At 36.4% G+C, this 13,796-nt stretch overlaps 2 protein-coding genes across 2 annotated transcripts; one reads left to right on the top strand and one right to left on the bottom strand.

The window, feature by feature from the left end:
- Window positions 1-9,078: 9,078 nt before the first annotated feature.
- On the top strand, window positions 9,079-11,550 carry LOC113308840. The gene has a single exon (XM_026557287.1). The coding sequence runs from the start codon at window positions 9,847-9,849 to the stop codon at window positions 11,356-11,358; it is 1,512 nt and encodes a 503-aa protein (XP_026413072.1). The 5' UTR covers window positions 9,079-9,846; the 3' UTR covers window positions 11,359-11,550.
- An 823-nt stretch (window positions 11,551-12,373) lies between these two features.
- LOC113311324 (basic 7S globulin-like) lies at window positions 12,374-13,456 on the bottom strand. Its single transcript, XM_026560162.1, has one exon. The coding sequence runs from the start codon at window positions 13,454-13,456 to the stop codon at window positions 12,374-12,376; it is 1,083 nt and encodes a 360-aa protein (XP_026415947.1).
- Window positions 13,457-13,796: the final 340 nt, after the last annotated feature.

A 13,796-nucleotide genomic window follows, 5' to 3' on the forward strand; every position in this document is an offset into this window, starting at 1 on the left:
CTACAGCTGACCAAAAATTCGTTTTTTTTGTTTTTCACTTCACAATTAACATCCATGATTATTACAAATTGTAATGTCTTAAGATTGTTTGGTGCAATAATCAAAAATAAGGAAAAAATAAAATAAGCAAAAGTTATTGATACTTAGCTCCTTTATAGTGGAAGTGATCGATTTGATGAAACGGACGAGCTTCCCAAATCTCCGGAACAACAACAAGGCAAAACTTTGGAAAAACAGAGTGAGTCACGTGTTCAACACGTGACTCTTAAGACATTAGCGTCTGGCTACACTCGAGAGTGAATTTATTTATATAATTGACAAATACAACTTAAGAAGAAAAACTCACCGATGTGGGACTAAAATGCTTATTTGGTCTCTTAAAACAACTAAAACGTGGAAACTTCACAATGTGGGACTAATAAGTTTTTCATTCACAAAAGAAAACAATAAATTATAATTTTATTAAAATCTTAGAAATCATTTTTTAGTAATCGTTTTCCAACATAGAGAATAGTTAGTAATGGTTCGGTTTCTTCTGGATGTTTTATGCAAAAAGAGGGTGGCACTGGTAACTGTAGTCATATACATCAACTTCGTGTGTTATACCAGGCGATTATAAATTCATTCTCATGCAATTCAGTTTGGATGTTTTTGTTTCACGCAAAATTATTCGAACATATTGAAACTAGATTTTGGTTTTGTCATATGACAATATAAGTATATATATCTATGTAGATGAGTGAGTGAGAGTTTTGTCAAAATGGATATTAGATGGCCTTCGTTAAATTAGCACCACTTATAAGGTGTCGGAGAAAACTAAAAGATTCTTGGAAAAATAAGGTTGTGCATACGGCAAGTTCGTAATAAGATTAAATTACAAAACTTGTAGATCTCATATGACTTCTTATGGATTTATTACACCAAGGTAACCAACAGTAATCGATATGATCGAACCATTCAAACCTGGCTCATCTAGTTCCCCTCAAAGTTTATCCAACCAACTGTTCTACGCACTTGTTTGGTTATATTTTTACATGTTTCGCATATAACACATTTACAAGGAATCAATATAAATATTAAAAATTAGTATATCACGGTTACAAATGTTAATCAATTTATTATATTTATGGGCCAAATTCTGTGTGAGAGTTCATATTTCTAAATCGGATGATGCATGTATTTATACATTTCGAATTAATTCTGAATCACGAACCGTTGACCAAATGTTTGACCGTTCTCGACTTTTATGGATCCAAATAATACCCGTACGTATGTCGTGCGGTACATCTGTCGAATCACGAACTTCTAACTAGGGTTCATATCCCTCAACTAATTTACATATCCCCCGATTGTGGGTTCTATAACGGTGACGATAACGTATACTATTTTAACAAGTAACCAGTAGCATATAAGATTAGATTATATGATGATATTTTGGGAGACACTCATCATGTACACTAGCCAGCGAAAATTTTGTTCTACTAAATTTCATAATGACTTCTTGAAGTGAAAAGTAAAATTTACTTGTCCTTTCTGAAGAAGCAGGAACAGTGAGAAAACTAGAAATTTAATGTAATAGGGGTTTAAAAGATAACTGGACATGTAAAACAAAAATCACACCGCCTATTTTTCAGGCTTGTCCTGTCAACCCCACTTAAATTGCAAAGGAAAATTTTACTTTTTGATGGTTCTCAATCTTTCTCTTATAGGAGATGTTAAAGATCGAACCCCTGCAAAAGTATAAATCTCACGCTGAGGCCACTGTTCTATGTATAAAAAAAAAAGAAAAATTTGGGCGTGGCTTCAGGCAAAGAAGCCTGACCATTGTTCCGCTCCTGATCAGCAACACTTCTCTTTTCTGATTGCTAAACAGACTTTTCATTTTAACTTTTTATGTGAACGATCTCACCATTTATTTTTAATATGAGATAATGCAACAATCGCAAACCAAAATCATCATAGTGTCCCATCGGATATGCAAGAGACCCAAATCAATTCCACCTTCATCTACTACTGGGTTGTGCATAATCAAATCAATCTCATTAGCATTCTCCCCCAGTGGGAATCCAACTTTCCTCTTCCTTGTTGCTTCTTACAACTTAGTCAGTTGATACATATATGTTGTATCTACGTCAAAAGTTAATGAAACTAGATCAAAAGTTAATGGAAGTAGATCACTAGGATACTCTTTAATTCAATATAAGCATACAATTATTTCAGTAGTCGTAAGCAAAAGCAGTGATTAGTCGAATGTTATAACTACGATTTAAAACTAAACTACTTATTTAATTAATTAACAAATCAGATAATACCTCAACCAATACTAGGTGATATCAGTGGGGGAACACATTATGCGTATCCTCTTATATAGTATTAGCCTATTAGCTAAGAATCATAGCTCGAATCATACTTTAATTAGAAATTAAGTCATTGGTTAACAAAAAATGATAATACTCAATTATTCAAATCCTAAACTCATTACCAGACAATTAAACATGCATGTTCTTGCTAGATCTCTATTATTGTCCATAGTTTATTATTTAGTTCGTGGCCCAATGCTATTCTATTGCTTATATAAGTTAAGCATTTTTGGGTGCTTTCTCCATTCTTAATCAATAAAATGTTGATGATTAAGCAGAGAAAAATTATGTTTATTGTTTGTTTTTGTTCTGGTCAGTGCTCTTTAGGGAAAGTACATTAAAAGAAAATTTAAATTAATTTTATTTTTTCTATTTTGATAAGCATTTAAGGTCGCATACTCGTATCTAGTCGTGTACTATGAACATGAAAAAGCTAACCATGAAGCTTCACTGTGTGGTGCAATGGCCATTATAAAACTACTTATCTGCACAAGCCGAAAGGAGTCATAGACTTATTATAATCAGTATAACATCAGTGAAACAGGGATCTATCAGATGTTTGTGGGTTTGTGCAAAGAAAACCCAACTTGCAGGAGCCAGGAAGGACTTTAAATAGCTTTAAGTGGTGTCAATGAGCTAAGCACGTACCTTGAACCTAGGAACTCGAACTTCCATAACTAACCGGAATTATTCGAGTTATCTATGAAACTATAATTTTGTTAAAATAATATATATTCAATTATGAACTTTTTTTCATTATAATCCAGTGAAGGGAGGAATTTCTTGACACAGTTAATCTTGCATTATCGATCTTACAATTTTGGTGCCATTTTCATACAAACTCCAATTGATAATGAACACTGTCAAGCCAAAAACCTGATTAAATGGAAGCAAAGTCTTATTATGGGTGCAAGAAAGCAAAAACCGGGTTGGAAGCCTGACTTCTTTGAAATGTTAGGCTTAGGAACCAGATGGATAGCACACCATACTTTCAACTAGCTTCGCTCCTGATAATGAGTTTGAAGTTAATCTTTTGCTAATATGTTATGATTCTTTACGTATAACCAGGGACAGGATCCATGATTTTTCCTTGGATATGGTTGGATTGTAACAGCCGATAATGCGGCCTTCGGCCACGGCAATGTTTTTTGGAATACATCACATAAGTAGTGGCCAAATAGTAATCCACCCGAACGATACTAAATAGCTAGGAAAATAAAAGTTAAAACAAACACAAATAACAGAAAAACAAAGTGATTACCAAAAAAGAAGAAAATAGGAGTAGAAAGTAGTGAGTGGAATAAGATTATTTACTTTAAACATGACTTAAATTTTGATCACCTCATAGTATGGGCTAAAAATCACATACAATTAACTAAATATACAACTAATATGTGGGCTAAACATAAAATTTAACCTAAATTTCTATATTAATTTTTTTTACCTAAAATTTAGGGACGGGCTATAGCCTCCTCTAGCCCCTTGCTAGACCCGTCCATGCGTATAACATAATCGGTCGCCAAAATTAAAATAATAAAATATGAAATTTGGAATATGATTATATTATTGGATAGATATTATTACATGAAAATAGTTGGAAACCTAACAAGCTAAGCTCCAACGACATACTATTACATTAATTAAACAGGTTGCTGTGCTAACCTACCAGCGAGCCTCATAGGTCCTAGTCAAGGGAGACGAAACGGCGGGAGAGGGTGAGATTGTGTCACAAGGGGGCAAACTAACACTACCTTCCATGTTAATTCCTGCAATATTACGCCATTGGGGACTCGAACCTGTGACCTCCTGGAGCACATTAAACTTTGGGGAACGGGAATGACCAGCTGAGCTCTTAGTCCCCTTCTATGTAAAATCCTGGCTCCTCACCTGGTTATTATCTGGTGAAAACATTATAGATAAGAATTGAACTTCCAAAATATGTATCTATCGTCAACTCATCAAGCCTATCTTCGCAAAACAAAATCAATAGCAACAACCATTGATCATAGGTGATGCATGTGATGAGATCAGGGAGAGGTTAGAAATATCTTGAGCTAGAATGTTGACAAATCACATTAAACACCTCTTCATTCATAAAGGCACCAAAAGCCATTAAGCCAACCTACTTATATAACCGACTCCAAAATCACTTGCACATTGTTTTTTTATAAGAATCAACTTGGTGCACTTGGTTTGCCATCATCAATGTTGTGTCAATTTCTGAGTGGGCCTCATCCACAAAATATTCATATGGATTGGACCCACCCAAAGAAACCATTAAGAAAACAAAATCAAACAAGAAAATATACTTAAAAATAATCGACATCTTTTGTTTGTGGTTACCTGTTTATAGAATTTATGCATTATTATCTTTTTGTTGTTGATGGGGTTGGTTGGAGTGTGTGCTTGAGAATTGCGTTCAAGAAAAAGTGCAAAGGTGATACCACCAATCAAAGCTCAATACGGTTTACTTTTATAGTCTTTAGGTCTTTGTTTAATTAGATTCCTTACAAAAGATAGCTTTTATTAACTAGCGTTTTCGTGGTTGTTGTTGGCGAGATTTGAACTCAGCAGTCAGCACTAACTAGTTGTTATGCTGGTTTCGCCACTGATTGAAAATCCACATATATGAAGACATAAAGTGAAAAGAAACGAGGGGATTCAGTTGGTGAATAGTGGTGCTTTATGAAGATTCATTGATTCTCACAAAAAAAGAAGAAGAAGGAAAAAAAAGTCATGGTGATGGCAGTAGCTGGTGTAGTACCCATCAGTGTAGTCAATATCGGCCGTATCGGCCGATATATCGGGGATATTTCGGATATCGGCCCAGAACGATACGATAAGAAGGATATCGGGGATACGATATTCGCCCGATAATATCGACCGTATCGGTCGAATATCGGCCGTATCGGTCGATATGAAATTTTCCTATATTTTCTGATATGAGACGGTATTGGTCGTTTTCTATAAAGTTTAAGGGTAATTTTCGCGAAGAAAGTCTTCCAGGTGGTAGTAGAGGTGCATGTAGCTCTCGAAGCAAGTCTACTAAAATTACTCTTTTGTTTTTTGGATAAAATTGATGTTATCTATTATATCTTATCCGAAAATGTGTGGACAAATGTTTAATATAAAATTATAGTCTCTAAATCTAGAACCGATATTTCAACGATAATATCCCGATATAAAATCGTACAAGTGTATCGGTCCCGGCCGAGATGAACCGATATCCGATATTAACTACATTGGTACCCATACATTTGGATGTGGTTGTTGTTGACGAGATTTGAACTCAGCAGTCAGCACTAACTAGTTGTTATGCTGGTTTTGCCACTGATTGAAAATCCACATATACGAAGACATAAAGTGAAAAGAAACGAGGGGATTCAGTTGGTGAATAGTGGTGCTTTATGAAGATTCATTGATTCTCACAAAAGAGGAAGAAGAAGGAAAAAAAAAGTCATGGTGATGGCACTAGCTGGTGTAGTATCCATACATTTGGATGTCTTAACGCCTCCCACATACTAAAAGTTGTAAAAGCAACTGCTCTTTCGAAGAAGAGATGAGATAAGAAGAGAAGAAGAGATGGATTATTAGCTGCTAGGGTTTTCTTTCGGATAAGGGTCCACAATGAATCAACTATTCACTACGTGACATAAAAACGTGTGTGTTGCTTGTTTCTCTGCATATAAGCAGAAAGAGATAAGCCAATCAAAGTCTCTCTTTTCCTCTATATCTTCGGGCCTTTCTTCTTGGACGCCTATTTTGACCGTTAAGATTCCACATTCTAACCGTTATGATGTGCACTGGCATGGGGATAAACTGGATAACAACCTTGGCCAGTGCTTTGACAACCATAATCATTTTTTTCTTCTTTTATACTCTTGCTAAGACTGATAAAACAAATTAAATGGGAAAATAAAGCCAGAAGTTCCTAAATAGAGAAGTAAAAAAAGACAATATATAAATTATAAAAAATCAGAATAACCCAAAAATTGCATTAACAAATTCACACAAGGGGATTCATCTTGAAATATCTCCCAAAGTTTAGAATGAAATCTCTAATAGCGGGTGTTAAAATCCTAGGTGGAAGTTTTATTGAGATCTCTGTTTATGAAGATTTTTACATAATTAATAAACTATTTCTAATAGCATAGAAGTTTGGCCCTTCGAAAATCTTACTTAATGAAATCTTGACCGTTAAAGTGTATTTTAATTAATTATTAAAAATCGAAAAATATGGTATGGAGATCATTTTGAAGGTCTAAATAAGATTTTTTTTTAAAACCTTCAAAATTAATGTTGCATCTCTCCTGTCTTTTGTTGGAGATAAATTTAGTTAAAATGAATGTCTAAAATTGTACGTGGCATTAAAAAATAAATATTTCACCTTCTAGTGGAGATGCTCGACATTTCAGGATAAATCACCTTATTCCTCAGCTCATTGATTTTTTTTTTTGACTCTTTACTTGTTGCTTTAGTTACGTTCTTAATTCTTTTACCATTTGTGTGACATGCTTTCCCCAACAGAATCTGGCCTAGTCGTCCCGAAGCCTGAATCGCGTAGTTGAATAGTAGTTGCAGACCTAGAATGGCGTGCGGAAACAAAAATTATGTCTATCTAGGCCTCATCGACACTTTGTGAGGCACCAGATTGGAAGCATGCTTGGATAGCGGAAGCAAAAATATCATATCCCCAAAGTCAGAAGTAAATTTCTTTTTTTTTTTATAAAAGCTATTTTTTTTCTATTTTTTTTTTCTCAAGGTATGTCGCTATTTAACTTCATAAAATTTATCCAAATATCTTATCAATTTATGAATTGGAGCTATGTGAACGAGTCCCCTAAGAGCATCCACAGTGGGCGAGTATAACCAAAAATTTGGGATGAGATCGTAACACAGTGGGACGGAGTAAAGATTAAATCCCAACCAAAGATCAAATTCCAGACCAAATATGGTCGCGACCAAATCCCAAATTCTAATATAGTCGGGCGTAAATTTAAAGTACGCTTGTTGTTGGGCGTAAATTTAAAGTACGCTTGTTAACGGGCGGAGATTTAAATTACGCCCGATGAAATTTTAATTAAATAATAAAAAAAATGGGGGCGGACTTTTAAAGTCCGCCTGATGAAAGTTGCAAAGAATGGGGCGGACTTTTAAAGTCCGCCTGATGAAATTTTAATGGGGCGGACTTTTAAAGTCCGCCTGATGAAATTTACAAAAAATGGGGCGGACTTTTAAAGTCCGCCTGATGAAATTTTACAAAAAAAAATGGGGCGGACTTTTAAAGTCCGCCTGATGAAATTTTAATCATGTACCGTTGCGTCACAACACGGACTAAACCCAAATTTTGGTCTTTTTTTTGATCTTTGATCTTTGGTTTTGATCGCACCACTGCAGTTGCTCTAACCACCTAAGCTAACCCAATTTGATTTTCTAAAGCATTTTCTACATCATAGGAACTTTTTTTTTTTTTTTGATGGGATAGGAACTTTTTATTGGATGTCCAAACTCTTAGAGTAAACAAGTAGTAATAGATACCCTCTCTCCTCTCTCTGTCCCTTAACAGAAGAACAAAGTTTTCTCGTCGGAAACACCACTTGCTCAAATCTGGTCTGTTTTGGATCGGATTTGAGTGGGAATCTCATCTCCTTTTATTACTTATCACTAGATCTTTGTTATCATAAGGTTATATATGTTTTCAAAAATTCTTTACAAACAACAAAAAAAAACCTAGAACAAAAACCGCCCCCATCTTCTCTCACAAATACCGACCCCCTGCCGTCTTCTGTGGGGCCATCGAGACCCACAAAAAAAAAAAACTCTGGCGGTTTTGCCGTAGTCAGTTTTCTCGGTCGTAAAGAGTTACTGATATGTTTTTCTCTTATCATTTGATAAGTTTTGTGCACATTTATGGTGATTTTATCTCCTCTACTATAGAGGTTTATCTCGGCTTTGATGGTCGTTTTTTGGGTACTATGGGTTTTAAAATCACTTGAAATGCATTCCAACTACGAGATCCTCATCATTTTTGTCTCCGGCGACGGAATCTTCATCCTTGGATTATCCGGCGACGGAATCTTCAACAATAATATTCTTGACGAGGGGATGTTCAGTTTTAAGAGATTTGAGCAAATCACTCCAACTTAAGGAGCATTTCCTTATGAAGAAGAAAAACAAACAAAACGGTTGGAATTTAATTCCGATAAAAACCATTATTCCACCGATTTAATCGGTTCTTATTCATGCTTGTATTCGTCATGTTCCGTTAATCCTTCTTTTTCTCTTGTCAGATTTTTCGGTTTTGTACCAGTATGGCACGTTCTGATTACTTTGTATTCTATAATTTTCCATTTTAAATCTAATATAACCTTGAATTTCCATTAATGAAAGGTTCCTTTGTTCTCAAAAAAAAAAAAAAACGCATCAAACAAATCAGTTGCGGAGCCAAGAGTTGAATAACCCAGGTGTCTAGCACCCTAGAATCATAATAACCATATAAAAGCCCTAAATTTATCTTATAATTTCTATTTGACCAACTTATATTTTGCATTTAGTCCACTATGGTCTTTATGTTTATTTGATTTCCTCTTTATTAGCTCCCCTCAAATAACCTAGCTACAAATGAATTAACTAACAGCGTTAATAAACTTAGACGGTAGTGGGCAACTAGGGCAGGTCTTAACCGTGTAAAATCCGTTAATTTATACACGGTTTGTTTCATTTCTCTCTTCTCTTCTCCTCTCCTTATCTCTCATTTTCTTCTTCATTCATCTTTTTCTGTGTTCTTATCAGAAAAATAATGTAAAGAATCTCAACCTGAAAAAAATGTCAAACAAGAGACTTAATATTGAAGATCTCTGCTTCTCTGCTTGTGGATTTAAACCTTACCCAAAAAGGTAATCCAAGATCTCATTTCTGGTTTTGAAAAAAAAGAAGTTTTTTTTTTTTTTTTCTTTCTTCAGTAGACAATGTAAATCAGGTTATACTTAATGGAATTGATTGTTAAAGTACAGTATTTCCCTCCTGTTTTTGGAGGATTTCAGAAAACATCAGTGTTTCAGGATATGGGTTTTGTTTATATTTAGGATATATTATTAGAAAGATTGATTTTTTTTAGGGATTTAGAAATAAGAGACACCCCAAAATGATGATTTGGGGGTTTTTAGATTTAGGGTTTGAAAATAAATCTGGTTTAATTTCTTTGATTCCAGAAGGTCTTTCTGGAACTGGGTTAGGCTTGGAATTTCCTTTCATCTAGGTTTTTCTTTGTTTTTTTTGTTCTTCATCTGATTAAGCAGATTAAAAATCACTTCTTGAAAAAAATAATTTGTTTGATCTTTGTATGTAATTTTGTTGATTGATTGATAATGGTATGATGGATCTAGGGTTTTGGTAAAAGGTTTTATTGATTTTTGTTGATTGTTGTTTTGGTGGGACTGTTTAATCCCACCATTACTAGCAAGAAAAAACTCTGGTTCAAAGGAAAATGACTGAAGCTCTTTTAAGAAGAACATTGATAATGGAAAATCACCAGCCATCAACACTATTATCTATGGATTCACGTGTCGGTTCACACGAAGAATTAGATAGAGAGATGAATCGGCAGATCATTCTTTCACGGCCGCCTGATATTAATCTGCCGTTGTCTGCTGAACCAAGCCCACCACCACCACAACTATGGAATCCTGATAATGATATCGTCTTAGATGTTCATCTAGGACCTCAAGCTTATGAAACAGAAGCGTTACTCCATTTACCGAAAGTTGTGCGGAAATGTGCAAAGAGGGTTGATAGCATCTGGGGAGCTTGGTTTTTCTTTAATTTCTATTTCAAGCCTGTTTTGAATGAGAAGTCCAAGGGGAAGATTAGTAGAGATGTGAATGGTATTTGTGGGTTTGATAAAACGGATCTCCAGCTCGACGTGTTCTTGGTTCAGCATGATATGGAGAATATGTATATGTGGGTCTTCAAGGAAAGACCTGAGAATGCGTTGGGGAAGATGCAGCTGCGGAGTTACATGAATGGGCACTCTCGTCAAGGAGAGCGTCCGTTTCCGTTCAGTGTGGACAAGGGTTTTGTTCGATCTCACAGAATGCAGCGGAAACACTACAGGGGACTTTCTAATCCACAGTGTGTTCATGGAATCGAGATTGTGCGTTCGCCCAATCTTAACTGTCTGAATGATGAAGAAAGGAAAAGATGGATGGAGCTCACTGGGCGTGATATGAACTTCTTGATTCCTCACGAAGCCAGTGATTTTGGGTCTTGGAGGAACCTTCCGAACACTGATTTTGAGCTTGAGAGGCCTCCTGCGTCTAAGGCAGCTGCTGGTCATCCTAATCAGAGGAGATTGCTTAATGGGTCTGGTTTGAATTTGGCAACGTCACCACCAAACCAGGCTAATGGAGATGCGATGGATCTTTCGCCAGTTAGTAACAAGCGGAGGAAGGATTTCTTCCCTCATGGAAGTGATGACGACAATTTGTCAAATAATGCTCCTGCTGATCGTGTGCAAGTTATGGAGATCCACCCTGTTGAACCTACCTGGTTGAATGGATTTAATGCGACGCAGAGGAATAACACCCATGGACCTGTTGCTGCAAAAACTATATATGAGGATGAAGAAGGTTATTTGATTGTTGTTAGCTTGCCTTTTACGGATTTACAAAAGGTAAAAGTCTCATGGAGGAACACTCTTACTTGTGGCATCGTCAAGATATCATGTGTTAGCACTGCAAGAATGCCATTTATCAAACGGAACGACAGGACATTCAAACTTGCAGATCCATCACCAGAGCACTGTCCACCAGGCGAATTTGTTAGGGAAATCCAGCTGGCAACACGAATTCCAGAAGATGCAAAGCTTGAGGCTTACTTTGATGAGTCTGGAACGGTGCTGGAGATCATGGTGCCTAAACATCGCGTTGGACCAGAAGAACATGAGGTTCGTGTTTGTCTTCGACCTCATCTTGGTACCAATGACCTTCTATTAACTTAATAGAATTATTATTTAAATTTTAAGAACTGTAAGGCAGGAAGGGATGATCAAAAATGGTTTGTATTTTCATTCTTTGCTAAATTCATACCATAAAGTCGATTATTAAATGGAAATTTCATCCTTTCAATATGTGTTCATTGTCGTGCATCTGTTCTTATCTGTATGGTAATATCTACATGTTTGAATTTGTCATCTGTTCTGAAAGTGTATATAGTGTCTTCTACCTTAATGCATCACTTCTTTCCGTATCCTAGGTTCTCATGTTATGCTTTGTACACCCTGACACACTCTTTTCTTCCATTTCGGACATGTTTCACCTTATTTTGGAACTTTTCCTTTTTCAAGTTTTAGGTAGGATTTGAGTTTATCTTACAACTTCAAGTAGACCAAATGAAGCAGTAGGGATTCCACAAGAATAAAGTTCCTAACAGTGACATCCTCCTCCTCCAACTTCCACTACATCAACTTCCCTCATGTTTTTTTTTTCCTTGCATCTGAGTCGTCAGGATTTGACTGAAATCACCTAATTCATCTGGATTGGACTCAACATGTTGGTTTTTATAACAACACCGGACTCATCTGATTCAAAAATGTGGGAGTCAATGCTCTGTCCCACTAGTCAGGAGTATTCAAAAATCTGACTCAAACTAAAAATTTTGTTCCCCGACTTAAGTCTGAGTCAGGTACCGACTCAAACTAAAAAATTTGTTCCCCAAGTTTAGGAAAAGATTTGAGTAAAATTTTTAGAACCCCTTCAAAACTGATACCATACTAGAAAATTGTAGAGAGTTTTATTAGAGATAAAAGCTGATAAATGATGATCTCATAGAGACGATCAGCTTTTGATATACAGAGCTGTAACAAATTACAATTGAAGAAGGTGAGCTGTGTCGACAATGACAATAGAACCAGCAACAGAATAGACAGTTCAGAGAACCGTCATTACACAGCATTTATTAATAGAATGAAATGGGAATCCTTGTTGCTGAAGTTGGCCAACTTTTCTGCAGCTTGATCAAACTTGAACCGGTGGACTGAACCCCAATCTTGATCTTGGAATATCAAACTCCATAATGTTGAATTGCATCTGATGACCACCAATAACAATTGAAGTCTTCGGCTTTGAACCTCCGTCTACAAATGCTAAACAGTAGACATTATCCTTAACAAGCTTCAGAGAATTAGCTGGCCCGGTCATCTGCCAAAATGCATCGTTGCGCAATCCGAGAACAATCGTTGGCACAACAAGACCATCTGGTCTGCTTTCTATCGTGGACGCATTAAAACAAGCACTGAAAGGCGCAACAGGAGCTACCATAGAAATACCCATGGCTTTAGCTCTCTGAAAATAAAGACTTGTCAAGGCCTTGTATATTGATGTCTCCATAGTAGTGTAAGGAACTAAAGTGCTGAATTTGGTTCCTCCAATTCCAGTTTTCTTGTTAATGGACAACAATCCTTTGTCGTACGTGACATTTTCATTGCCTGCTTCGATGTACTTTACATCGACGAAATAGTCGGTAGGGAAATAAGAGTTGGTGAGGAGTGGTGTGTAGGCTAATGGCTGCCTGAACTGCTGGTTAGTGTAAGGACCGTCCCCGAAATACAAAGTACCTTCGCTAGTTGAAGATAGTTCCATAGCAAATTTCCGAGAGAACCGGAATGCAGATGCAAATTGTGAAGTTAAGGAAAGTCCTGATCTTCCAAGACCAACAATTCCTCTAGCACCTTTCGCTAGCCCACGTAAGGCGCCAGCAGATTCTTCACAACCGAATGAAATCCCACGAACCGTAACATTTGGACCTGACACCCACTCCCCATTCTTCAAATTGTTTGATTGAGCAGTCACCACGCCTGAAATCGCTGCAGCTGCACAACCTCGGCTAGAATAAATCCAGGAAGATTTACGCCCGAGATCAACAACTATATTTACAGGGACTTTTCCTAGGCTGATTTTTGTCAGATACTGCAGTGTAGATGGATCTCTGCTGACAGTGAAAACCAGCCCGCTAGGCCGAGAAGAAGATGAAGGTTGTTGAGCATTAGAGACGGAGAGAACGAAGGAACTGAGCAAAAGAAATGTGAAAACTGAAGCCATGAGAGATTGAATTTGATTGATATAACTAGTAGTGGAATCACTGGAATGTAGAACAAGTGAGGAGGTATGAGGTTTATATAGTAGTAATCTAGTCCAAGGACACGGTTTAGTTGGTCAAATGAAATGGGCGCCAGATTTCAAGTCATAATACACAAAAGTGTATAGCAATAAACTAAACAGTGCCAAAACATTGAATTGAATGAATACCAGCAGCCTAAAGTAGTGGGAATGTTTTCTGTCATTGTTTTTGGGTTTTTCTGCTGCAATTATCATTTTGATTGACAAAAGAAGCAAAAATAACAGGGGCTGCTGCTATTTGTCCACTCAATTATCTAAAGCA

Source organism: Papaver somniferum, chromosome 9 (genome assembly GCF_003573695.1).
Source record: "Papaver somniferum cultivar HN1 chromosome 9, ASM357369v1, whole genome shotgun sequence".
Classification (NCBI taxonomy): Eukaryota; Viridiplantae; Streptophyta; class Magnoliopsida; order Ranunculales; family Papaveraceae; genus Papaver; species Papaver somniferum.